The sequence below is a fragment of the Elephas maximus genome, chromosome 25 (genome assembly GCF_024166365.1).
Source record: "Elephas maximus indicus isolate mEleMax1 chromosome 25, mEleMax1 primary haplotype, whole genome shotgun sequence".
Taxonomy (NCBI): domain Eukaryota; kingdom Metazoa; phylum Chordata; class Mammalia; order Proboscidea; family Elephantidae; genus Elephas; species Elephas maximus.
In genome coordinates this window covers 23,399,694-23,423,832 of record NC_064843.1, presented here as the reverse complement: position 1 = coordinate 23,423,832, position 24,139 = coordinate 23,399,694, and the positions used below count along the sequence as shown (strand labels likewise).

At 52.4% G+C, this 24,139-nt stretch overlaps 3 protein-coding genes across 6 annotated transcripts; 1 reads left to right on the top strand and 2 right to left on the bottom strand.

Annotated features, from left to right (window-relative positions):
* Positions 1 to 823: 823 nt before the first annotated feature.
* TNNC2 (troponin C2, fast skeletal type) lies at positions 824 to 3,620 on the bottom strand. The gene is made up of 6 exons (XM_049869463.1): positions 3,566 to 3,620; positions 2,043 to 2,094; positions 1,727 to 1,870; positions 1,520 to 1,634; positions 1,242 to 1,378; positions 824 to 988 (listed from the first exon to the last, which is right to left on the bottom strand). The coding sequence occupies exons 1-6, from the start codon at positions 3,566 to 3,568 to the stop codon at positions 957 to 959; spliced, it is 483 nt and encodes a 160-aa protein (XP_049725420.1). The 5' UTR covers positions 3,569 to 3,620; the 3' UTR covers positions 824 to 956.
* A 4,458-nt stretch (positions 3,621 to 8,078) lies between these two features.
* SNX21 (sorting nexin family member 21) lies at positions 8,079 to 15,594 on the top strand. Its single transcript, XM_049869449.1, has 4 exons — positions 8,079 to 8,229; positions 8,465 to 8,723; positions 9,223 to 9,380; positions 13,047 to 15,594. The coding sequence occupies exons 2-4, from the start codon at positions 8,471 to 8,473 to the stop codon at positions 13,719 to 13,721; spliced, it is 1,086 nt and encodes a 361-aa protein (XP_049725406.1). The 5' UTR covers positions 8,079 to 8,229; positions 8,465 to 8,470; the 3' UTR covers positions 13,722 to 15,594.
* Positions 11,306 to 24,066, bottom strand: ACOT8 (acyl-CoA thioesterase 8). 4 transcript variants are annotated; one of them, XR_007515416.1, is made up of 8 exons: positions 23,826 to 24,046; positions 22,504 to 22,640; positions 18,951 to 19,176; positions 16,414 to 16,571; positions 15,703 to 15,897; positions 14,179 to 14,303; positions 12,507 to 12,682; positions 11,306 to 11,555 (listed from the first exon to the last, which is right to left on the bottom strand). XR_007515416.1 is itself a non-coding variant. In XM_049869452.1 (6 exons), exons 1-6 carry the CDS (start codon positions 23,942 to 23,944, stop codon positions 14,185 to 14,187), a joined length of 954 nt encoding a protein of 317 aa, XP_049725409.1. In that variant the 5' UTR covers positions 23,945 to 24,046; the 3' UTR covers positions 14,058 to 14,184. The 4 variants fall into 4 exon arrangements, 3 of the variants coding, with proteins under 3 accessions (XP_049725409.1, XP_049725407.1, XP_049725410.1); XM_049869452.1 differs by lacking the exons at positions 11,306 to 11,555; positions 12,507 to 12,682 and having other exon boundaries at positions 14,058 to 14,303; XM_049869450.1 differs by lacking the exons at positions 11,306 to 11,555; positions 12,507 to 12,682; positions 14,179 to 14,303 and having other exon boundaries at positions 15,503 to 15,897; positions 23,826 to 24,048.
* Positions 24,067 to 24,139: the final 73 nt, after the last annotated feature.

Below are 24,139 nucleotides of genomic sequence, written 5' to 3'. Positions count from 1 at the left end.
GCAAGGGGGCATGGGGGGAGGGGAGCAGAGGGAGGAATTTGGATTTAGATCCTAGAAGCAATGAGGAGCCTCGGAGGGCTTCCAACAGGAAGTGGCCGGATAAGAGTTCTCTCTAGCCTGATCATGATGGTGGCCCTCTGTTGAGCGCATCGGAGGGGGCATAGGGCAGGGAGACTTGACGAGGCAGGCAGGGATCCAGGGTCGAGATGACAGGTCACCACCCCTTCATGGCTGTGTTGCCATCCTCACGCCTACCTACCATCGACGGTACCTCGCATCCCGTTAGCCCGCGGAAGAACAGACAGGCAGAAACCATGCTGGGGTGGGTGAGCACACAACACACTCCCAGCTCCCCAGACCGGTGGCCTGCGTAAGGTGTGGCGAGTACGGTACCCAATACCCAAAGGCTCCAGAAAGGCAGGTGGAGAGGTGAGGGGACTGCAGGGCTCTGCCGCCCGGGTCCCAACCTCCTGCTGCGCCCTCAGCCTATACCCTCCCACCCCAACCCGAGCTCCCTCCGCAGGCTCACCCGACTCAGCTCGAAACCCCTGCGGCCTCCCTCCTCCAGCACCAGCCGCAGCCGATGCACGTCCGCGGAGCTACACAAGCCCAGCTCCAGCTGCGGGTAGCCGGCCACTAACCCGCCGACCTCAACTAGCGCAGCCCAGCACAGGGCGACCGCCGCCTCCGCTCCCGCACCCCGACGCCCTTCCGCGTCCCTCAGCTCCCAGCCCACCGCCCACCCCCCTGGAGCGCCATCCAGACGGCCCTGAGACCCGATATCCCGGCCCTCCGGTCACTGAAGCCACGCGCTTTCCAAGGCTTGATTTTATTCGTTCCAGACACAGAGCCAGAAGGATCCGCGCCTTTCTCCCGGGCGGAGGTGGAACCGGGCGGGGACAGGGCGGAGCCGCCCGCGCCCGGGGGAGGTGCGTTCTAGGCGCAGGCCCGACTCCTTACTGCACGCCCTCCATCATCTTCAGGAACTCTGCGGGGAAGGAGACAACAAGCGCCAAGGATGCTGGCTACGGCCACGGCGAGGGGCGCCATGTCATCAATTGATAAATAGCACCAAGGTGCCCCAGCGCAATACCGGCTCGCAGGGGTGGGGGACCCGGTCCCGGTCAAGCTAGGCCCAGCCCTGCCCTCAAGGCCAAGGACACCCAGGTGGGTGCCAACCGCACCCACGTGCTCCCTGGACGCTCCCGCGTGGCCCCCTTCTCCGCCCCCGCGGCCCTCACCATCGAAGTCGATGCGGCCATCGTTGTTCTTGTCTCCGTCTTTCATTAGGGACTCAATCTCCTCGTCTGTCACGTGCTCCCCGGAAGCTCTGAAAATCTCAGCCAGCTCCTCCGGGTCGATGTAGCCATCTGCGTTCCTTCAGGGCAGAGGGGCAAGACCAGGCTCAGGGACTGGACCAGCTAGCTGCCCTGGCCATGCGGGACAGTTCTCCCACATCCTCACCCCAGAGAACCTTGGCTCCCTGCCTGCCGACCAAGCTCCCAGGCCCCCAGTGCACCTGTCGAAAATGCGGAAACATTCGGCCAGCTCCTCCTCGGTCTTGCCCTTTGCATCCTCTTTCATCTGGCGCACCATCATGACCAAGAACTCCTCGAAGTCGATGGTGCCGCTGCCTGAGGGGAGAGGGTGGCCAAGTGGGCCTGAGCCCCAGGTGCCTGCTTCTCCTCGCCATCACCACACCTGCCACGAAGGGCCACCCACTCACCATCCTCATCCACCTCCTCGATGATGGCATCCAACTCCTCTTTGGTGGGTGTCTGGCCAAGCATCCTCATCACGGTGCCCAACTCCTTGACACTGATGTCACCGCCACCATCAGCGTCGAACATATCAAAGGCAGCCTTGAACTCTGCCAGGGGGGATGAGGGCCCAGGGCTGAGTGGAACCTGGGTTTGCTGTCACCTCCAGAGCCCCCATCATAGATACACTTGCCCTTCCACCCTGCTCTACACCAGACACCCCCCCCGCCCCCCCCCCACACACACGCAGCTGCAAACACCCAGCCGGCCAACCTCACTCACCAGCAATCATCTCCTCGCTGAGGTAGGACCGAGCCTCAGCCTGCTGGTCCGTCTGCAGAAGACACAGAGAGTCAGAGAGCAGAAAGGGCAGCCATAGCACAGATCCTTGCCATAGCTCCATTCTCCCCAACCCCCATTTCTGTAAGCACCCCCACCCCCACTTCCTCCAGAAGACCAGGTCCAAATTTGTCACACCTCCTTCATGGCCTCCCAGCACCCAGCCACATTTAGAAGAACTAAGAAGAAGATGTAGATTATGTCTAAGGCCTCCTTACTGGTCAATCTGAGGCCAAATTAGGAACACCGTGCCCCTGTGACGATGAGCAAATCACTCAGAACTGTGATTGAAATTCATCATAGAGACGAAATCATGTTTGCGTTAGAGTTTTGTAAAGCACCAGCACCTTTCCAGCATGATTTTCCAGTTTTTCCTAGCTCCTAATGGTGCCAAATGCTTTAGTAGGTACTCAGTAAATGTTTGTAAATAATAATGCAACACAAAGTTCTTGAGCACCTACTATGTGTCAGGCCACAAGCAAGTATTGGAACCACCAAGAAGAGTGGGACCCGTTATTCTGAGAACTTGAAGAGATGCAGCTCCAAATGTTGAGATTCCTTCTTATGAGTCAATCATTAAAGACTCTCATGCTGGGCAGAATGGGATGCAGCCCTTCAGGGGGTGAAAATAAGACTGCTGCGAGGGTTTCCAGTCACATCCAAGCCAGACCATCTGGGTAGGTTGCATGGAGGAGGGGCTGTTGCAAGGAGGCTGGCAGCAAGGAAGGGCTGAGATGTCCAAGGAGTTCTTCGGCCTCTGGCCCTGCTCCTTTCTCCCCTCCCCCTCCCTTTCCCTATGCCAGGAGGGCAGGCTATTTTTAGTCAGGTGTGGGCAACAGCAGCTGGTCCTTGGGGTCTGGTTACTCCTTGAAGTGGGGAGGGGAGTCTCAGAGGAAAATGACAACCCCAAACCAGGACCAGTCTCTGAGAATCTGTGTCTCTAATTCTAGTCTGTTATCGTCTATCCTTTCCCATCAGCCTCAGGGCTCTTGGGGCCCTGCCCCTGAGCTGTTCCCAGGTGTTGCAGGCCTCCTTACTTCCAAGGGAGCCTTTTCCTGTCACTGACAGTAGTAGGTTTGGCCAGGCTTCTAGCCCACTCTTGCCACTGGCTCACTGGCTGACCTTTGTCAACTCACTCTGGCTCTCAGGGTCCCCATCTGTACCATGAGAGAGCCAAGCTAAGAACCCCTCACAGCTCTATGACTGACATTGCTGGAAGTCCCAGAAGGTCTAGAAGAATCAGCAAGCCTTGAGGATCAATCCCTGGAATATCCCGGCCCTTCCCCTTCCAAGAGAAGTTGAGGGACTTCTTCCCAGGCTTTCTTCAAGAAACTTGGGTTCCAAGGAAACTTCACACTCTTCTGCAAACATCCAAGTTACTGCCCCCCAGAGCACCCAGATCCGTCCTCAGAGAAGCCCAGAGGCACCCCAGCGAGTGAGGGAAAAGAGTCCCTCCTTATCCTTACCATGGTTGCAGGTCACTCGGACACCTCTGCCACAGGTCACCTCCTCTGAAATGCACCACCCAAAGATGTCCTGGCCCACTCCAGCCCCCGGGATTTGTAGGGGCACCCCCTCCTCCCACCCCCCCTGCTCCCCAGGACTGGATACCCTGGCCAATCAGATCCTGGGGTCAGCAAGCCCCACCCCTCCCAGAGCCCTAGCCCATTACCTAATTTAGCCAAGGGCCCTTGCAGAGAAATTTAAGCCTCTGAGCAGGTGGCAGGACTTGATGTCCTAGTCCTAGATTCTTATGAGGAGTACCCACCCTGCTCCGCCATCTCGGAGAGCGCCCCCCCTCCGCTCAGGAAGCATACTTGCTCCAAGATGGGAAAGGATCATCAGAACAGAAAAGTGAGGCAACATGGTAGAGTGGGAAGAGCACAGCCTTGTGGTGTGAAACACAAGATCCAAGTAATGCCTCTACAAGCTGTGTGACCTCGGGCAAGTGGTCATGCCTCTGTAAGCCTCAGTCTCCTCAGCTGCAAAATGGGGATAATTAAAACCTCCCTCACAGAGAGACCGTGATAAATGGGAACCCAGGTATAAGTCACCTAACTTGGGCCAGGTACATGGGGTTGGAGCTTGGCAAGTGGAATTTCCTGTCCTTAAACCATAGTAAGGGGTAGGGGACAGGATGAGGGGGAAGTGGTAGGTACAGCTGCCATTTATTGAACCTCTATGGTGTGTCACACACTGCGCTAGGCATTTGAACCACATGATCTGACCAAGTATTCATCCTGTGAGGTAGCAACTATTATTATCCCCCCTTTTACTGAAGTGCTTTATAAATCCTGAAGGTCTGTATTTATGTTGGTGATCCTTACTATTGATCCTGACTGGAGAGAAACTGAGGCAGTCTTTGGGCGGCAGCAGGTGTCCAGAACAAGTGTGTGGAGGGTTCCGGGAGAGAGTGCAGATTTAGAGAGGAAAGAAAATAAGCATTGGAAGCAAAGACTCTTCTCTGAAACTTACCTTCTCTAGGAAAAGGATGTATGGGATTGGGATTCTTTTTTTTTTTTTTTTTTTGCGGGGGAGGAGCGGGCAGTCAGGGGAAAGTTCTCTAAGTACGTGAAGCGGCAGCTGGCCCCTTCCTAGAGCTCCATGAAGAAGTTTGGAGGAGCTCACCTGGCCATCTGGAGGGTGAAGGGGTGGGCAAGTCAAGTCTGAAGGGAGTCCACCCGTGAGGGTCTAGGCTGGGCGTTGCCAAATATGCAAGGCTCCTGGACAGTGGCTAAGTCAACAGTATGAGCACTGAGGCCACTCAGTGCAGTTCCTAGAGCCAGGGAAGGGGGGCTGGACAGCAGGAAAGGCAGATGGACAGTGGCAACTGGGCTGCCCCCTTCCCCCTATATATAGACATTCCAAGGAAAGCTGTAGGGAGCCAGGCCAGACTAAATCAGGCCTCCCCCAGCCAGGCAGAGGGCCAGGGGCGACACCTAGGGAATTTCAATTTGGACACCAGTCCCTTTGGAAAAGAGGTCCTGGAACCCTCAGAGATCATTTGTTCATTGATTTGTTCTTTTGTTTATTCAGGGAAATAGGTAAGGTCCCACCCACCAGTCCAATCTCACTCCCCCGGCTCTCTGCACCTTGCCTGTTGCTGTACTCTGGTCGGTCTTAAATACTTAAGTCCTCCACCCCTTATAGCCTCCAGGCCTATGCACATGCTCTTTGTTTGTTTGGAGTTTTTTTTGTTTTTGTTTTTGTTTCCTGCCAGGATCCCTCCTCCTCTAAGGCCAGGCCAGGGGAGTCCAGGGTGGCCTCCAGTAGTTTCCTCAGTCATAAGCCCTGAGCCTGTTCGGCATTCCATAGACCACAGAAGGTTTCCTGTATCCCATCTCATCCCCCAGGACCCAGCGTGTGGCACTTAACTGTGCCGTGGAGTTGATTCTGGCTCATAGCGACCCTATAGGACAGAGTAGAATTGCTCCATAGGGTTTCCAAGTCTGTAATCTTTACTGAAGTCGACTGCCACATCTTTCTCCTGCAGAGTGGCTGGCGGGTTTGAACCACCGACCTTTCAATTCGCAGCCAAGTGCTTAACCACTTCACCACCAGGGCTCCTTACTTGGCACCTTACTTGGGTGTTCAATAAATATGGTGTTCTACATAAGATTAACTGAACTGAATGAATCTGGTTCAATATAAGGAGGAACTTCCCTATAGTCACAGATTAACAATAATGGGAATGGAGAGCCTCAGGAGGTACTGAGCTCCCTGTCACTGGATGTACGTAAGCAGGAGCTAGATGACCATCTCTCACGGAGGCTGTAGGGAGATATCTGAACAGTCTAAGACTAGTGGAGAACACAAGACAGGACATCAGGAGACCTCCTGCTTCCATGCTTCTGGCCCTATTTGTATGAACCAGGGCAGTATGAAGGTCTTTCCCTCACTGAGCCTCAGACTTCCCGCCTGTAAAATGGAAGCAGATTTCTGAGGGACCCTCCTGCTCTGACAGCCAAGGTTTTACGAACCCCTGCTTTGTACCCAGGTCCCTGGGTGCCACAAACGGTTTGCACTCAGCTACTATGGCAGCTTGAACCTACCCAGTGGTGATGCCTCAGAAGAAAGGCCTAGCACTCTGTTTCCAGAAGATTATAGCCCAGAAAACCCTGTGAAGCACACTTCTACTCTGAAGCACATAAAGTTGCTCTCGGTAGGAATTGGCTAGACGGCAACAAGTTTGTGTTTTTTAATTTATACTCAGATTTACGACGCATATGCCAAAGGTCAAGTTAATATTCAGCCAATGTTTGGTGAATGGATGAATGCTGAATGAATGAATGAGATGTCTTTCTTGCCTCAACACCCTGCCTGTAAGCAGAATGAAGAGGAATTAGAGCTTTGCTGTTACACCCACCCACCCACTGCCATCTTAAATCCCAGCTCCCCCGTTCCCTAGCTGTGGACCTTGGAAAAGTTGATTTGTCTTGGTTTCTTCATCTTGAAAATGGACCATTACTGTCCAGTAATAGCCTCCTCTCCAGGGTGCTATGAAGCTGAGGCGTGGCAACATGTAAAGTGCCTAGAACAGGACTCGGGGCAGAGTGGAAGCTTGAGAAATGAGAGCTCCACTCAGGGGTGGGTTAACCAGCACGGTATGTATGGGTTTACTTGTGTTAGTAATCTGTAGTGCACAACTTCACAAACCCCAGTGTACCTTGTTTATAGGGTAATGCGTGCCTGGCTCCGCCCCTTCTGATCATCTGTTCATCTCTCCACCCTTCTCCCCTGTGCCACTCAAAAAGGGTAGGTGCAAAATAAATTATATATATAAAACAAAACAAAACCCGTTGCCAGCAAGTCAATTCCAACTCATAGCAACCGTAAAGGACAGAGTAGAACTGCCCCATAGAGTTTCCAAGGAGCACCTGGTGGATTTGAACTGCTGACCTTTTGGTTAGGAAGTATAGAATTTAGCCACTAAGCTGCCGGGGGTTCCATATGTATGTAAAGGATAGGCACTACAGTCAGGCTGTGTTTGATTGCATAACTAGCAACATCTGCCCTGCAAGGGACTGGTAGCTAGGCCTTCTAACAGAAAAAAGCATGCTTAAAATCTTCTTGACCTACTGGTCCCCTCTGGATAAAAGATAAAACCCAGCCCCAGAGGAGGTGCTGAGATTACTGGCCTGCAGCATGGGAAAGAACTGGCTGTAGAACCCAGAAGACCTGAGCTCCAAGCCCCCATCCCCAGAAACCTCTGTAAGCTTGTGGCTTTGGGCAAGTAACTCTGCCGGCTGGGTCTCAGTTTCCCAGTTTGCTTACTTTCTAAGTGTGAAGCTCAAAGAGGATTGTGAAAGCCTGTGAACCCTGTGGAAGCCATGATCGTTATGTAACTGATCAATACCTCGGCCACCCTGCAGCAGGCGCTGGACTAGGGTGGGACCTTCCTTGAGCTGCAATCAATCTCTGCAAAACTGATACTATTGTTCCTGTTTTCTGTTAAGAGAAAACCTAGGAAATCTAGGTCAGATGCCACACCAAGCCACGTGTCTTTTCTTGGTCTCAGTTTCCCCACTGGAGAAAGGGGCTTCCTAATGTCACACAGGAGCCCTTCCTAATGTCACATGGGTGGAGCAGTGGTTAAGAGCTCAGCTGCAAGCCAAAATGTCAGCAGTTCGAATCCACAGCCGCTTCTTGGGAACCCTATGGGGCAGTTCTACTCTATCCTACAGGGTCGCTGCAAGTCAGAAGCGACTCGACAGCAACCGGTTTGATTTAATGTCGCATAAGGACCTGAGAAAGTGGAGCATCAGGTGGAAACCGAGGGGGAGGGAGGCAATACTGGAGTCGGCCTGGGTCTTTGTGAGTGGTAGAAGGACACAAAGAGGGTGTGCGCCCTACGGATTGGGGATGATCAGCAGGTGGCTTGGAGTTCTCCCGGGGATGACCCCAAGCCTCTCCTGGAGCTAAGGGCCCGGGATTCTCCGGAGGCTCCAGGGAGCGGGCGGGGCCAGAGGCGGGGCGGCGGCAGGAAGAGGCCCGAGCGGCGCTCAGAGCGGACTGGGCCCGGCTGAGTCCGGCGGAGCCCAGCGGCTCCTGGAGGCTTCGGCGAGCCGCTGGGGGCTGCTCGGGGACCCCAGGGGAGGCGCGCTCCGGAGTGCACCGCTGGGCGCTGGAGGTAGAGGCGCGCGAAGGGGGCACAGGGACGTGGGAGGAACCGGACCCTCTGGGAAGACCGCAGCCCTGGACGCGTAGGTCCGGGAGGCGGTGGGGCGGGAGTCCCAGGACTCGCTGGGCCCCCCGGGGCAGGGCGGGGCCTCCGCGGCTCCTCCCCCTGTGGGCGGGCCCGCCCCCTCCTCCCCGCGGGCTGGGTCCTGCTCCCGGGTGGGGACCCAGCGCCGCGCTCCCCCCAGAGTGCCATGGCCTCCCGGCTCCTGCACCGGCTGCGGCACGCCCTGGCCAGCGACGGCCCCCGGGAGGCGGCGGCCGGGCCCGAGGCGGAGCAGTTCCCGGAGAGCTCGGAGCTAGAGGATGACGACGCCGAGGGCCTGTCCTCCCGCCTCAGCGGCACCCTCAGCTTCACCAGCGCCGAGGACGACGAGGACGAGGACGACGAGGAGGCTGGCCCTGACCCGCTGGCCCCCGGGGATGGGGCTTCGGGAGAAGACGCAGGTGAGTGTCGGGGGACGAGACCAGACCCTGGAGCTCAGTTAGGCCTCCATCCCAGCCGCGTTCCCGAGAGCATCTGGGGGCACTCAGAGTTGATCCAGCCGAAATTCCGACACTTCTTTAAGTGCCCCAGCCACCTCTTGGCTGTGTGACCTTGAGAGAGTCACAACACCTCTCTGAGCCAAGTTTTCCCCTGCTTCAAATAGGGGAAATCACCCCCATCTCTGGGCTGGTGTGGGCTTTAAACATATGTATGGCATGGGATACACATGGCAATACTGTGCTGACGATGCTTCGGGATGAGAATATTTATTCAGCGCCTACCATGTTCCAGACATTGTGCTTGGCACCCGGCTCCTCACTGGCCCTCAATTTCCTTTTCTGTAAAATGGGGATAAAGCTTGTCTTACAGCTTAAGAGGATAAATGAATTCCTGGCATGTGGTTACATGCGTCCTGGCCCTAGGCCTGGTGATGTGACCAGTACCTGTGTGCTTCCGCAGAACCAGGCCCCCCGCCGGACGGTCCTCGGGGCAGTCAGCTCCTGGCCCGGCAGCTACAGGATTTCTGGAAGAAGTCCCGTAACACCCTAGTACCCCAGCGGCTGCTTTTCGAGGTGACTAGTGCCAACGTTGTCAAGGATCCACCCTCCAAGTACGTGGTGAGTGAGGGTCCAGGTCCTGGGCTGTGAGCCCAAAAGAATGGTATGGCTAAGAGAGAGCAGGGAAGGCTCTAACTTCTTGGAAGCAGAAGGGTGAATACAGTTAGAAATGGCTGCCCCATTTTACAGACGGGGAAGCCAGGCCAGGAAGGGGCTGAAACTTGAGCAGATCCTCAAATGACTTAGCTTTTCCGAGTCTGACTGAAGTGGAGATAATGAACTTGCCTCCTAGTCTAGTTTTGGGACAGAGAACTTATATGTGTGAAAGGGTTTTGCAAACTGTAGCAAGATAACAGGGGGAAGGACATGATCTGGGTTAGACTTGCAACCTGAATTGCATGGGCTAGTGGTTAAGGAAGTGGGCTTTGGAGCCAGAACAAGCTGAGTCAAATCCCCCTTACTGGATCCCAGATTGATCTCAGGTGTTTGGTATTGGGAGAGTCATGTGACCTTGTTGACCCTCAGTGTTCTTATCTGGGCAGTGGGAATAATGACAGTGATATCTACATCAGAGGATTGTAGCAGGAATTAAAGGAGACAGTGCACAGAAAGCTTTCAGCATGGTGCCTGCCTGGCATTCTGACATGTATGTGTAAGGACCCCTGGTGGTACAGTGGTTAAACACTCTGCAACTAACTGAAAGGTTGGCGCTGTTCAAACCCACCAGCTGCTCCGCGGGAGAAAGATGTGGCAGTCTGCTTCCATAAAGATTACAGCCTTGGAAACCCTATGGGGCAGTTCTACTCTGTCCTATAGGGTCGCTACGAGTCAGAATCAACTCAATGGCAATGGGCTGTTTTTTTTTATATCATTATTTACTTTGGGTTGAAAATGGCTGGCATCTAGGGCCTCCTGTGGCCTCCTTCCAACCCAGGATAACCAATTCTCAAGCACCCACCCTGTACAGTATAATCTTGTCCTAAGGGCTAGACTTAGGAGGCCAGTAGGGGCTTGGGGTGAACAGTAACATGGAGGAGAGGCCTTGGAGTCCCCATTTTCCTTGCTGTGGAGAGGAGGGACTGGCATGAAGAATGAGGTCTACCAGGTTGTGCTCCCTGCCAGGCCTGAAACCCAGCCCGGCCTGGCCAGTCCTGGCGGTGGTGGCGGTGCTCTGCCTCTCACGTCCCTCTTCACCACCCGCCTCTGCCTCTGACTCAGCAGGAAGGGGGCCTGGAGCCCTGTCCCACATCTGGGCCTCTCCACCCCTCTCTGCTGCTGTTAGTACACAGGTCCACACCCATGGGGACACTCCTCCAATTTGAGCAGGGGTTGATTCTGTGATGCTCAGGTCTTAAGTGGCAAAGGTCTTAGAGTTCTAGGATGGATGAGGGGTAATGCACAGGAAGGAGACACTAAGAATCAGTCACCTAGGAGCAGCCCAGAGGCAGGGAGGAATGGGGGCCCATGTCTGGGGAAGCAGTTCACCTCCTCTGCCCACTGGGGACCCCTGGTCCCCATCTAACTTCTGGGGGAAAAGCACAGGCTTTGGAATCTGACCTACCTGGGTTTGAATCCCAGCTGGGCCACTTATCAGCTGTGTGCCTCAGAGAAAGGCTTTGAGCCCTTTGCCCCCGCCCCCAGTCCGCTTCCTCAGCTGCCTACCAGATAATAACACCTTCCTTGCAGTGCTCTTGTGATGATTAAATAATACTGTAAATGTTCAGCACATAGCACAGGGTGAGTGTTCAGTCCATGGAGCTACTATCATGATTTCCTGTCTTGGTGGGAGGTTACAAGGATCAGATGAGATAATGGATGTAAAAAATTTTTTTGCAAAAAAATTAAAAATAAAAATAAAAGCTTCATGAACATAAGGGGTTATCATAGGCCAGTGTTTGCTGAAGTGTATTCTGCAAAATAATGGTTCCTGGGATATTAATAACTGTTCAGGAAAGGGTTTTGCAGTCAGTATGTTTCGGGAATGCAGATCTGAATGAGAATAAGATAGGTTTCTTTATCGTGAGACTTTCGCATCCTCTGTATTAACATACTTGGTGAAGTAGAGGGCCGGTGAAAAAGAGGAAGACCCTCAACGAGATGGATTGGCACAGTGGCTGCAACAGTGGGCTCAAACATAGCAACAATTGTGAGGATGGCGCAGGACTGGGCAGTGTTTCCTTCTGTTGTACACAGGGTCGTTGTGAGTCGGGACGAACTCCACGGCACCTAACAACACTGAGAATCATCAAGAGAACAGAGTAGGCAAACCTAAGTGACCAGGAGTGGCTATAACACCAGCAAATCTGCAGAACACTGGAGAGAAAAAGGTGGTCTCCTGGTAGTATGGAGTCCCTGGGTGGCATAAACGGTCAAGCGCTGGCCTACTAACCAGAAGGTTGGTGGTTTGAATGTACCCAGAAGCACCTCAGAGGAAGGCCTGGCAATCTACTTCCAAAAGATCACAGCCATAGAAGACCCTACGGAGCTCAGTTCTACTCTGACACACGTGGGGTTGCCATGAGTCAGAACTGACTCGATGACAACTGGTATTTCTTGGTTTGGTGTCAGTATACCTTTAAAACCTAGCACTTGCTAATCCCTTTTTTAAACCTGTTGGCTCAGCATTACTGTCATTAATCCACACTCAGGTTCTCAGAACTGGGGGGAAGCTCAGCGGTCATCATGCTCAGTGTTTCCCAAAGCCTCTGTCATTCCAGTACCGCCTTCCCAGTTCTTGTCCTGTCTGAATATCACTTGTACCACTATTGGCTTCATATTTTCTTTAAATGAACCTGCTTTTTTTCATTTTCCTTAAATAAGTTTATTTTAAAAGACCATTTTACAACAGCACTGTATGTGTGGAAAACCTCACTTGCCATAAATAGAAGGTAGACATCAAAATAAAGGCAGAGAAAATGAAGCTGCGTCAGCCTAGATGCTGCTGTTGCCGGAAGGGGGCCCTGACCTGCGATTAGCTTTCGGGCTCTTTTCTAAAACTGGAGATGAGAAATGTTGGGGGAGTGCTTAAAAAAAAAAAAAAGTGCCAAGCTGAGAGCTTCTCAATTTATAGTCACAGAGATTAAGAGAGGACTAAAGGGGAACCACCTCCTATCTGTGATTCATCATTATTTACCCTGGTACATAAAAACGAATTACTTCACTTGTACACGTTAAGTCAACACCGACCTGGTCCAACGCTTCTGGTCCTAGAAGGGGACTGTTTTGCCTGCAGTCACATGGTGAGGTGGAAGCCGACCTGGGGTTTGGAACACCTTCAGTGTCCTTGGCACAGCGTTCCGGCTGTCTGAAGACTTGTCCTCTGGGCCTGGTTTGGAATAACCTGGCCTGGGTAGAGGCTGTGTCTGGAGAGGAACAAAATCCAGGATGGTCCTAAAGGTTGGCTCGGAGGCCTGGAACCTGGGTTTCTGAGCAGCTGTTGGAACAGCCAGCAGGGCTATGGGGAAGGGGTGTTCCCTAGAAGGAGCAAAAAGGGCCAAGTAGCCCCAGTCCCTGAAGCTCATCTCTGTCTTTCTCTCTCCGTGCTGACGTGGGCCTGGGTCATTTCAGACGAGCCTCAGGTAAGATGGCTGGGGTTTCCTAGCCACTGCCCAGCTGCTCCCACCTTCCTGGGCCCAGTCCTAAGGCTGAAGGGGAGAGGTGGGAGGGTGGTGAGGAAGGGAACCCGTGGAAGCCTTGCACCTGCCCTGACACTCATTCCCCCTGCAGCTCTACACCCTCACCGTGATGGGCCCAGGGCCTCCAGACCGCCAGCCAGCCCAGATTTCCCGCCGCTACTCGGACTTTGAGCGGCTGCATAGAAGCCTGCAGCGGCAGTTTCGGGGCCCCATGGCTGCCATCTCCTTCCCCCGGAAGCGCCTGCGCCGGAACTTTACAGCAGAGACCATCGCCCGCCGCAGCAGGGCTTTTGAGCAGTTTCTGGGCCACCTACTGGCGGTGCCCGAGCTGCGCCATGCCCCGGACCTGCAGGACTTCTTCGTGCTGCCTGAGCTGCGGCGGGCGCAGAGCCTCACCTGCACTGGCCTCTATCGTGAGGCTCTGGTGCTCTGGGCCAGTGCCTGGCAGCTGCAGACCCAGCTGGGCACCCCCTCAGGCCCAGACCGCCCCCTGCTAACCCTGGCTGGGCTTGCTGTGTGCCACCAGGAGTTGGAGGACCCTGCAGAGGCCCGGGCCTGCTGTGAGAGGGCCCTGCAGCTGCTAGGGGACAAGAGCCCCCACCCTTTCCTGGCGCCCTTCCTAGAGGCCCATGTCCGCCTCTCCTGGCACCTGGGCCTGGACAAAAGCCAGTCAGAGGCGCGGCTCCAGGCCCTGCAGGAGGCAGGCCTTACCCCCAAGCCACCCCCCAGTCTCAAAGAGTTGCTCATCAAGGAGGTGCTGGATTAACCCTTGCCTAGGCCACTGTGGGGAGGGGCTGCCCCAGGATGGAGGGACCCGATGAGGACATGGGCTGCAGCTGGGAGGCTGCAGGGGTGCTGGGAGCCCCTAGAAATTTCACGAAGAGAATCTGCAGCAGACCAAGGAACTTTGTTGCTTCTGTCCCGCTGGGCTCAGGATGAGCTTTGGCTGGAGTTGCCCTGGGGTGGTGGAGGGGAGAAGTCTGCCACAGCCTCTCCAGCACAGCAGGATCAATGTTCCCTTTTCCAAGGGCAGGGACTCTGACCCTGAAGTCCTGGAGTTGAGGGTTGCTATTCCAGCCCAGGGAAATTAAAGGCCAGCCGCTCCAGTGGTACCAGTCTCTTTATTGGTCGCGTGCATTGGAAGGCCCAGCCTTCTACTGTAACTCTTGCTTCAGCAGTAGAGGTGGAAGGGAAGTCCTTGAAGCCCCAGGCCAAGCTGGTACCTCTGGCTAGAGCTTGCTCTTTGAGTCCCGGGGCTTCACTCGGATCACACCCTCCTGGGCACAGGACACAGCCAGGACCCCATCCCGACGCCACAGCCGCCCATGGACCAGTCCCCGGGAGCCACCTGTGGGCAAGGGGTAAAGTGGGTACGGCCTTCGCTCCCTAAGCACAGCCAAGCGTACTTCTTGAAAAGAATTTAGCCAAGGGCAGGGCCAGCCCATGCAAGGGCGCCACTGACTGTGTCAGCTGCTCCATGTCTCCCTTTATAAGCCTATTATGGTCAGTCACTGGAGGTGACCCCTCCCATGGGAACTTACCTGACAGTTTACAAGCACTTTCACATATCTGCTGGCTTCCTCAAAAAGACTGCAGAGGGAAGGACTCAGAGAACAAACTTTAAGTGGCTTGGCCGAGGGGATCCGCTTACCTCTGACCACTTGTGTTAGGAAACCCTTCGGTTGCCTTTATAACCTCAAACCAGGTCCTTCAGGCCAGTTATTTGTGAAAACTTCCATCACCAAGGGGAGGAAGAGGCTGGGGGCAGAAGACCTGGGGCCATGAGGTCTGGGGACTCTCCATTGCTGGCCTTAGGTCTGAGTTGAACGTTTAGGAAGGGAACGATTGGCCTTCCTTACAGATAGCTTAGCTCACTTAGTCCTCACAATAGCTAAGCGAAGCAGGCGCTTGTTCCATTTCCAGACAGTGACACTGAAGTCTCTGGGACTTGGGAACTGGGCCCTGAGGACCAGGGCCAAACCTGAACCCAAGTGTCCTGACTTCAAGCCTGTTAATTCGTATTTTGATGCTCTTGATACTTGAGAGCAGCCCTTTCTGAGTATAAGGAGTCCTTTAAGTTCTGTCCCTGTTTCACAAAGTAAGGCTTTTCTTCGTTTGAAGTGGACCTCCTTGAAAAGGAAGCCAGGGTTCTGAGACTAGACATTAATGAACGAGTGTGGGTTTCTCTCTCTCCCATACAAGGATGGTCCAAGTAGTGGAGTCCTTAGGAACCGGTGAATCCCTGACCCCCAACCAGGTTAATCACAGAATCACTTGGTGCTTTTGAAAAATGCAGATTTCTGGACCTTAGCCAAGACCTGCTAAGTCATAACCAAGTGGGTAGAATCTGAGTATGTTTTGAAAAAGCTCCCCCAAGTGGCGGTCTGATGAACCACCACTGCTCTAATGCAACCCCCGTTTGCTCAGATGGAGAAACTGAGGCTCAGAGAGGTGTTGGGACTTGCCCAAGATCACACAGAGAATCTGGGGTGATTCTGGGACTAGAACTGGGTCTCTGTGAATCAGTCCCTTGACATTCCCAGCATGTTAGAAAAATTTAGAGCTGAGAAGGTGTCTCATCCTTGAGCCTAACCCTGTCATTTTGAAGGATGCCAAAGCCTGGGACAGGGCAGGGGAGGAAGTGACCTGTGCAGTGCCCCACAGGAAGGGAGGCAGCATCACCTGAGAAACAAGGCTCCCTGCCACCCCAGGGGCAGTGCCCTCGCCCCACGTGGCCCCACACTCACCAGCCCAGGGGCTCTCGCACTCATACAGCATCCAGTGGTCCGCTCGGAAGGGGGTGTGGAACCACATGGAGTGGTCCAAGGAGACCATGAAGTGCACCTTATGCTGCCACTCGTGGGGCAGCAGTGCTGTGCCCAGGAAGGCATAGTCCGAGATGTAGGCAGCCACACAGCAGTGCATCTTGATGTCACCCTCCCCTGCAACAGGTGCCAGCCCCATCAGCCCTGGGCTCCTGGGCTTTATGGCTCAGCACCTGCAGTGGGGTGGGATGGAAGGGGCTCCATGCACAGATATGCAGACTTTACTGACAAGGGTACCTGGCCCAAGGTGTGTGTGTGGCAGGAGATAAGGGGGGAGATGAGTGAGGATGGAGATGCAGTCTTCACTCACCAGTCTCCCACCCGGGCCCCGGAAGGGGTGCCTTTTTCTAGTTGGCACAAAGGCACCCTTAGAGTTAGCAGCAGACCAGGAGAAAAACCTCAGGTGCCCTGCCTTCTTCAGAAAGGGCCTACATTGGGATTGTAGTCACCTCCCCATTCTCCCCATGCAAAGGGCTAAGACAGCCCTGGTGAGAAACTGGGCCAACTTCCCCATCACACAAATAAGGAAACAGTACCCGAGAGGGCAAGTACCAGGCCCAAGGTCACAGGGTGATGAGTTGCAGGTCTAGACCCCTGGAGAGAGTTTTCCTCCAGTCCATGGGGTCCTCTTACCAATATAGCCCCGGGCTCGCACCCAGAACATCTGTTTGGGCTCCAGGCGCTGCAGCTGGCTCAGGGTGGGTGGGTTTATGACCCTGATCTCAATGGGCACCTCCTGGGCAGCAATCCGGTTCAGCCCCACTCGGTACCTCTTGTGGAGGTTAGGGTCCCTGAAAGTAAAAGGGAGAGTGGGGAGATGCAAGAAGAGCGGAACTTCTCATCTGAGCTGCCTCTTCTGACCCCCTCCTTCCTCCACAGGACTCCTGACTTGTCCCCAAAGCTCCCCTCTGCTTGTGGCAGGCACAATAGTAGTTTTTTAATTCCTTCTTTGCTACATATGAGCCATATGGCTTTGTCTCAGTTAGTGATCTCTCTGAGCCTATTTTCTCATCTGCAAAATGTGGATAATCATAGTAACCTGGCTGATAACAACGTGGTGAAGACAACACATTATAGCAGTAAGACGCACACTTGAGAGGCACTATTCTGTTCTAAACGTCTCACATTAACTCACGCCTCCCAACAACCCTGTGAAACTGGCACTGTCATCACCCCCTTTTGATAAATGAAATAAGTACAGAGAGGCCACGTAGCTTGCTCAGAAAGTGGAGAGGGCATTTGGACCCAGGCAATCTGGCTCCATAGTTCATGCTCTTAACCATGTCAGCATTCTACACAGTCAGGAAACAGCAACTTGGCCTGAGTTACCTAACATTAAAGCAGCTGGGAACAATCTTCTCCCCCAGAGGGAGGGGCCCGTTTCCAAGGAAGCCCTTTCACCACAGTAACAACCACCCATAGTGCTTCTCGGGGTGCCGCCATTTTCATCCCTATCCTCACGAGTGCTGTCCCACAGAACTTTCTGTGATGGAATGCTCTATACCTGCACTGTCCACTATGGTAGCCACAAGCACATGTGGCTTTTAAGCTCTCGAAATGTGGCTAGTATAACCAACAAACTGAATTTTTACTTCTTTTAATTAATTTAATACAGCCACATGTGGCTAGTGGCTACCTTACTGGACAGCACAGCTCCATAAGCGGAGCCCCTAAAGAACAAAAGTCCTCATTTCATTTCAGCAAACATTTGTTGGGCACTGACTACATACAAGGCCCCCTACTTATTCCTGTCAAGAGTGGTATAACTACCATTTACTGAGTACCCTCTAAGTGCCTTATTTCCCTTACCTCATTTAATCCTCACAGCGGCCTTGGGAGGTAGTAATTATTATCAGCACCATTTTACAACTGAGGGCACAGGCTAAGAGAGGGAAAGCAACTTGCCCAAGCTCACAAAGCCAGTAAGGACCAGTCTAAATTTGAACACAGGCCTTTTGGGCTCCTAAACCCACATCCATCTACCCTGCTGCCTCCCCAGCATCCAGCACAAGGCAGAGGAGCTGTCCTTGTGATTCAGCTGTGAAGCAGGCAGGGCAGAAGTGACTACTCCCATGTCTTAGATGCAGAAACTAGGATCAGAGAGGCTGGGGAACTGGGCAAGTCCACAGCAGGTATGCCCTAACTCAGCCGGCCAGAAAACACCATCTGTCCTGAGTCTGGACCTGGTGCTCTTTCTCTTGCACCAGCATTTTTCAAACTTTATAGGCTGTGATCCAAGTGAGAAATACATTCTACCAGGTGATACACCCAGTAAGGCAAAGGCAAAGAGCTGGTGGCAAAGCCATTAAAGTGCTTGGCTGGTAACCAAAAGGTTGGTGGTTTGAACCTACCACCCACTCTGTGGGAGAAAGATGTGGCATTCTGCTTCCATAAAGATCACAGCCTTGGAAACCCTATGGAGCAGTCCTACCCTGTCCGAGAGGGTCGCTATCAGTCGGAATCGACAAGAGGGCCAATGGGTTGAGTTTTTGGTTGATATTATCTAAAGCAAGGAGCCCCGGTGGCACAACAATTAAGCACTTGGCTGAGAACCAAAAGCCTGGCAATTCAAACCCACCAGCAGCTCAGTGGGAGAAAGATGTGGCAATCTGCTTGCATAAAGATTACAGCCTTAGAAGCCCTATGGAGCAGTTCTACTCTGTCCTATCGGGTCACTATGATTCAGAATCGAGGCAATGAGTTTTGGTTTGGAAGGCAAAGGCAGCGACCAGTCAGAGCAAATTTGGGCCATAGCTTCGCAGCAGGGTTCTAGAGGACACCCACCCCTGCCAGGCATTAACTCCTAAGCTGCTGAATCATGGGTGACCAGGAGAAAGGAGAGGAGATCATGCAGTGGCCTGAGGAGGTGACTATTTACCAAGTGGTTACAGAAGTATTTCAATATTTTAACAGCCAGTAAAGCTGTAACAGTGCCTGCACTGGCTGAATATAAACCCTGCATTTTACATCATGACCCAATACACACACAACTGAAACTCAAGTGTCACCAAAGAATTCTTACCCTTCCTACGTACGATATACTCCAATATCTTCTTTTCTATTCTATATTTCTAAAATGCTGGTCAAGACCCATGAAAGGATCTCATGACCCACTAATGACTGAGAACCGCTGTTTGAAAGCACTGCCCAGGAGCCTCCAGGCTTCTCACCTTAAGTACTGGTCAATGAGGGTCTCATAGTCGAGCAGCTCCTCTGGCGGGGGCACAGCTGGCATGGAGAACTGGTGCTGCAGGGGACTGGGCTGGATCTGTTGGAAGGAGGCCTGGCAGATGAAGATGGGCTTGCCGTGTTGCACGGCCCTCACGGAGCGCACCGAGAAGCTCGCCCCTGTTCGCGTCCGTTCCACCTGGTATAGCACTGGCAACTTTGGGTCTCCTGCAGTGGGCACAAGGGGCACAGTGAGCCCTACAGGCTTTGTAGACAGCACAAAGGCCAGGTGGGCACCTCTGCCACTGGTCCTCTATTCCTTTCTCTGTTCAGTAGCTAGGGACTGAGACCAGGTACTGGGGATACAAAGAGAGCACTAGGTGGAGTGCCTCCTGTCAACAGCACAGAATACTTGGACTCGGCCAGATTTCCTGCATTCAAACCCTGGCTCTGCCACTCACCAGATGTGTGACCTTGGAAAAGTCGCTTAACCTCTCTGAGCAGTTCACTCCAGTAAAATGAGGACCCTCATAGTGCTCAGACCTCACAGGATTTTTATGAGAATTAAATGAACTCATAGTTGTACAGTGTTTAGAATAATATCTGGCTCATAGTTTTTCATAGTTAGTACTCTCTAAGTGTTGGTTAAATAAAATAAATTCTCTCAGTTCTTATCTTGTTCTGTCTGTGACTGGGATCATGTCATGACTACAGAATCATTTCTTTAAAATCAGGGGTCAGCAAACTATAGCCCGTGGGCCAAATCCAGTCTGCTACCTTTTCTGGTAAATAAAGTTTCTTTGGAGCACAGTTACAATCATTTGTTTGCATATTGTCTATGGCTGTTTTCGCGAGCTACACAGCAGAGTTGAGTTGTCACAAAGAGACCCGCAAAGCCTAAAATATTTACTATCTGGTCCATTACAGGAAAAAAGCTTGCCGACTCCTGCTCCAGATTTTCCCAGCTCTAAACCTGTTGACTCAACGGCAGTGGGTTTAAACCTGTAGCATGCTACATTCCTGTACTACATTCTTTTACCTCCCTAAAAAAAAAAAAAAAGACATTCTGCCTTGGGCTTTTAGAGTTGATAATATAAATGACAAAGATTACCCACCCTCAGCATCTTTTATAAATATATATATCATTTAAAACATCTTCATTGGTTATATTTGAGGTATGTGGTAAAGGGTCACATCACAAACTACTGAGAGCTTCCCTTTTTGCCTTGCTGCCAGGGAGCTGAGAACTAAATTTTGTGAGAAACTACAGCAATATGCCTTAGCCCAGTTTTTTGGTAAAGTCATTTTCCCCAGGCTCCCTATTAGGACTACTCTGTTGTCCTTTGACCTTTATTTTGATAGTCCTTTGATAGCTATCAATTATCTTCAGCTGTCTTGCAGCCTTTCCAGGAAGAGATAAGGAACAAATAATTGGTGATTTATTTTGAAATGGTAGCAAGGAAGAAGATCCTTCCCCCAGAACCTGGAACGAGCACTGTGATGGTTAATGTTATATGTCAACTTGGCTAGGCCATGATTGTAATTATCTTCCCTTTTTGTGGCCTGATGTAATTATCCTCCATTTTATGTGTTGAAAGTCCTAACCTCTACGTGCTAATAGGGCAGGATTAGTGTAGGGTGTATCACGAGTCACATCCTTATAAGCAGGTATGACCCAAGTCACACCCTTGCTCAACTATCTGACGTGATGGGAGTTTCCTTGGAGGGCACAGCCTTCATTCAATATACATGGATGACTGGCAAAGGTCTCCCTTGCTCTGGGTCCTACATCGAGCTCGTCATCATCTGACCTCTGCTTCTTGGTACTTGAGCCAGCAGCCTACCATGTGACCTGACGATCTTGGGTTCCGCAGCCCCTGCAACCATGTGAGTCAGAAGAAGCCTTCCAGCCCAACGCCCGACCCATGGATTTGAGAACTGCCGGCCTCCACAACTGTGTGAGCCATTTTCTTGAGATAAATCTCTATCTATATACATATATAGATATATACACTTCACTGGTTTTGCTTCTCTAGAGAAGCCAGCCTAAGACAGGTACCCTGGTAGCCCTACACGGATTTGTAATGATCTTCACAAGTGAAAAGAGAAAGTAGCAGAAGACTGTGGAGCTGGAGGCACACAAACCTGGGTTCAGATCGTGGCTCTGCCTCCCTGAGCAGCTGTAGGAGCTGGTTACAAATCTCTTTAGGTTGCCATTTCCTTATACACTGAATGGTGGCAGGAATGCCCACCCTCATGTTATGAGGACTAAGTAAGATAATGTACCTGGCCATCCTCTGTGCCATGCAAATATTAATTATTCTCATAAACTCATCATAAAAAATGATTATTATCACTTATGGGAAACCTGCAATGTGCCAGGCACTGCACTAGAGGCTTTCACTACAAAGAGTTATAATTCTTTCATCACAGGATAAAGAATCAGATTCTGAGGGATCAAGTAATGCCCCTACTTCCACAAGGCAAGACAAAACCGCCAGGTCTCTCACTGAGCTAGGAGGATTACACTACCAAAAGGCCAGCATCTTGGAAGCTTACAGCCAAACTGAAGAAATAAAGTCCAGAGGTGCTCCCAACTAGCACAAAGGTAAGAACTGGGCTGGTAAGTAGCGATGACAATCACAGTCAAGGGGCTCAGGCAATAAAGGAAGGGGGAGTGAAGGGCATGGTAATATGGTGTGAAAAAATAGATTTATTATTATAACTATTTTTTATTTTTAAAATGAAAGAAAACCCCCCCCTATTGTTTTCTGAGTACAAATCACAGAATATAAAGTTAAACAAAATCTTCCCAGCTGGTTTGACTCTGAAGAAGACAACAAGTCTAAAATTGTGGGCACCTGCCTTAGAAGTCAGGGGTATGGAGGCAAACCAAGTGAGATTTTTGTTTCTCAACAGAGAGTGGGTTTTAAAAGACTGCCCCTTGCTCCTTGACCGGATCCCCGAGCTATAAGCAACTATAGAGATCATCCAACTAAAAGCCCCTGGACCAACCCTTCCTCTCCTCCCCACTAACTTCACTCTAAAGAGGGCACAAACCAAGCCTCAGGGAGGGAGGTCATCTACTCAGTGTCACAAGGCAAGTTATTGGCAAGGCTGAAACTAGAACCAAGATCTTTTGATTCCCAGCCTGGTGCTCTTTTCTCCAAGCCAGGCAGCTGTGCCCCCCAAACCCCTAACAGAGGTTACAGCAGATGTGAGGATCTAGCGCCATACTCACACCAACAGGAAACAACTAAGAACCAAGTCTTGCATCATCAAGAGCCAGAGAACAAGTTAACGGTCTCAGTAAGTGTAAAGTCCAAAGCTCTTTGTCGGCCCCAGGCCTTGTTTCTCTCTTGGCTCCCCTGCGACTGGAACTCTCTGTCTCCGTTCTTCGCTTCCCCTTTCCCCTCAGTCAGCCCCCCAAAGCCAGGAGGAAATGGCTCCTAAGCCCCCCTTCTCTCCCTCTCTCCTCAGTCAGCCCTCCAAGACCAGGGAGAAGTGGCTGCCGGGTCCCCAGGACTGGGTGGGGGCAAGGAGGGGGTGGTTTACCTGCCCGAACAAAGTAGCAGTGCAGGGAGTGTACGTGGACGTCTTCAGTCACAGACTTGGCTGCAGCTACCAGGGCCTGACCCACGATCTGACCCCCAAACAGCCGCTGGGTGGTGGGTACCCAGTAATGCCTTCCTCTGTGGGAAGAGGAAATTGGGAGAGACTTGGGTAGGGGCTGAATCCTACAGCTCTCAAAGAGCCTTTACTGCAGGATCTCTTAAATTTATTGGGGTTTGGGATCCCTTTGAAAAACTGGTGAAAGCCATGGGCCCTCTCCCAGGCAAATATCCTCACACATTACTCTGCATACAACTTCATGGCCTTCATGACCACCCAGAGCCCTTCTGTGGATTCAGTTAAGGATAACAATCTAACTCACTTATTTCACACTCAGAGAATGGCGATCAGAGAGTTCAAATGACTTGAGCAGGGTCACAAAGCTTAAACATTGCACATCCTGGACAGTTCTGGAGTCTTTTGACCCCAAGTCCAGTGTTTCTTCTACTCCCCATATCAGAGTAAGACACAAGCATCTTGGGTGGACCAAGATGAACCTCCAGGGCTGAGTCTATCCCCTATATTCCTCAACCACAACAGCCCAGTTCTTTCTAGAACCCGATTCAGAGCTGGAAGTGTAAAGATGAGGAAATTGGGTCCCCCGAAGTGAAAAAAGACCAGTTGGCATGTGAGCCCCAGCCCCAATTTAGTATTCTCCATAGCACTGTATTGCAAATAACCCTCCAGGAAGTGATTTACAAGTCGTTAAGTGGACGGAAGGGAAGTTAAAGCCAAAGATGGATTCCAATAAAGCCAGTAGGAGCTCTGGAGGCCAAAGCGGTCAAGAGCTTAAGTGAACTGGGAAGGAAAGAGGCTCAGACCTCAGCATGAGCAGCAATGAGCTACCAAATCCCACCAAGTAGTGGGGAAGGAGTATGTAAAATTAAAAGGATAGTAAAGATGCAAGAAGCTGCGAATCAGGGGACTTAAGTTTTAAACTAGATTTGCTGTGTGCCCTTAGGTAAATCACTGCCCTCTCTGGGCTGACTCCCCCAGGGACCCCAAGGGCCGACTGCCGTATCACAGGTTACCACTTTATTTGCCCAGTTCGCAAGAGCGCTGCGCAGTCCGGGCATGGAATGGGAGGGAGGAAGCCAGTGCAGTCTGGACAGCGCAGTGAGGGCCAAGCCCTCTCTCGATCGCGGCAGAGCCTGCAGCCTCCGCACAGCCCATCCTCGTTCAGGAGCTGAGGGACAATGGGTGGCGGCTGCCGAGACCAGGGGCCTCCGTCCCAGTGGGGGCGCGAGCCGGATGCTGCAGGCTACCTGAAGAGATCTTCGTCCAACGGCTCAAGGTTGAGCACGCTGGTGACCAGGACGCTGCGGAGGTCCCTGGGGGGATCGTGGCCTTCCTGCCCGTCCTCCGGAGCCTGCGGGGACGACATCTTACTAGCTGGCGGCTGGCCTCGGTCACTGCCCTGGGCGAGGGAACTGGAGACATACCCAGAGCCGGAAGCCCCCGGCAAATTGCCCTCGTAACCGGAAGTGCCCTGCGGGACAGTGAGAAGGCGGGATCCGACTATGATTGTTGATGTTCCTATCCGTCTTCTGGTGGATGAGGCGGGATTTCTCTAATGATT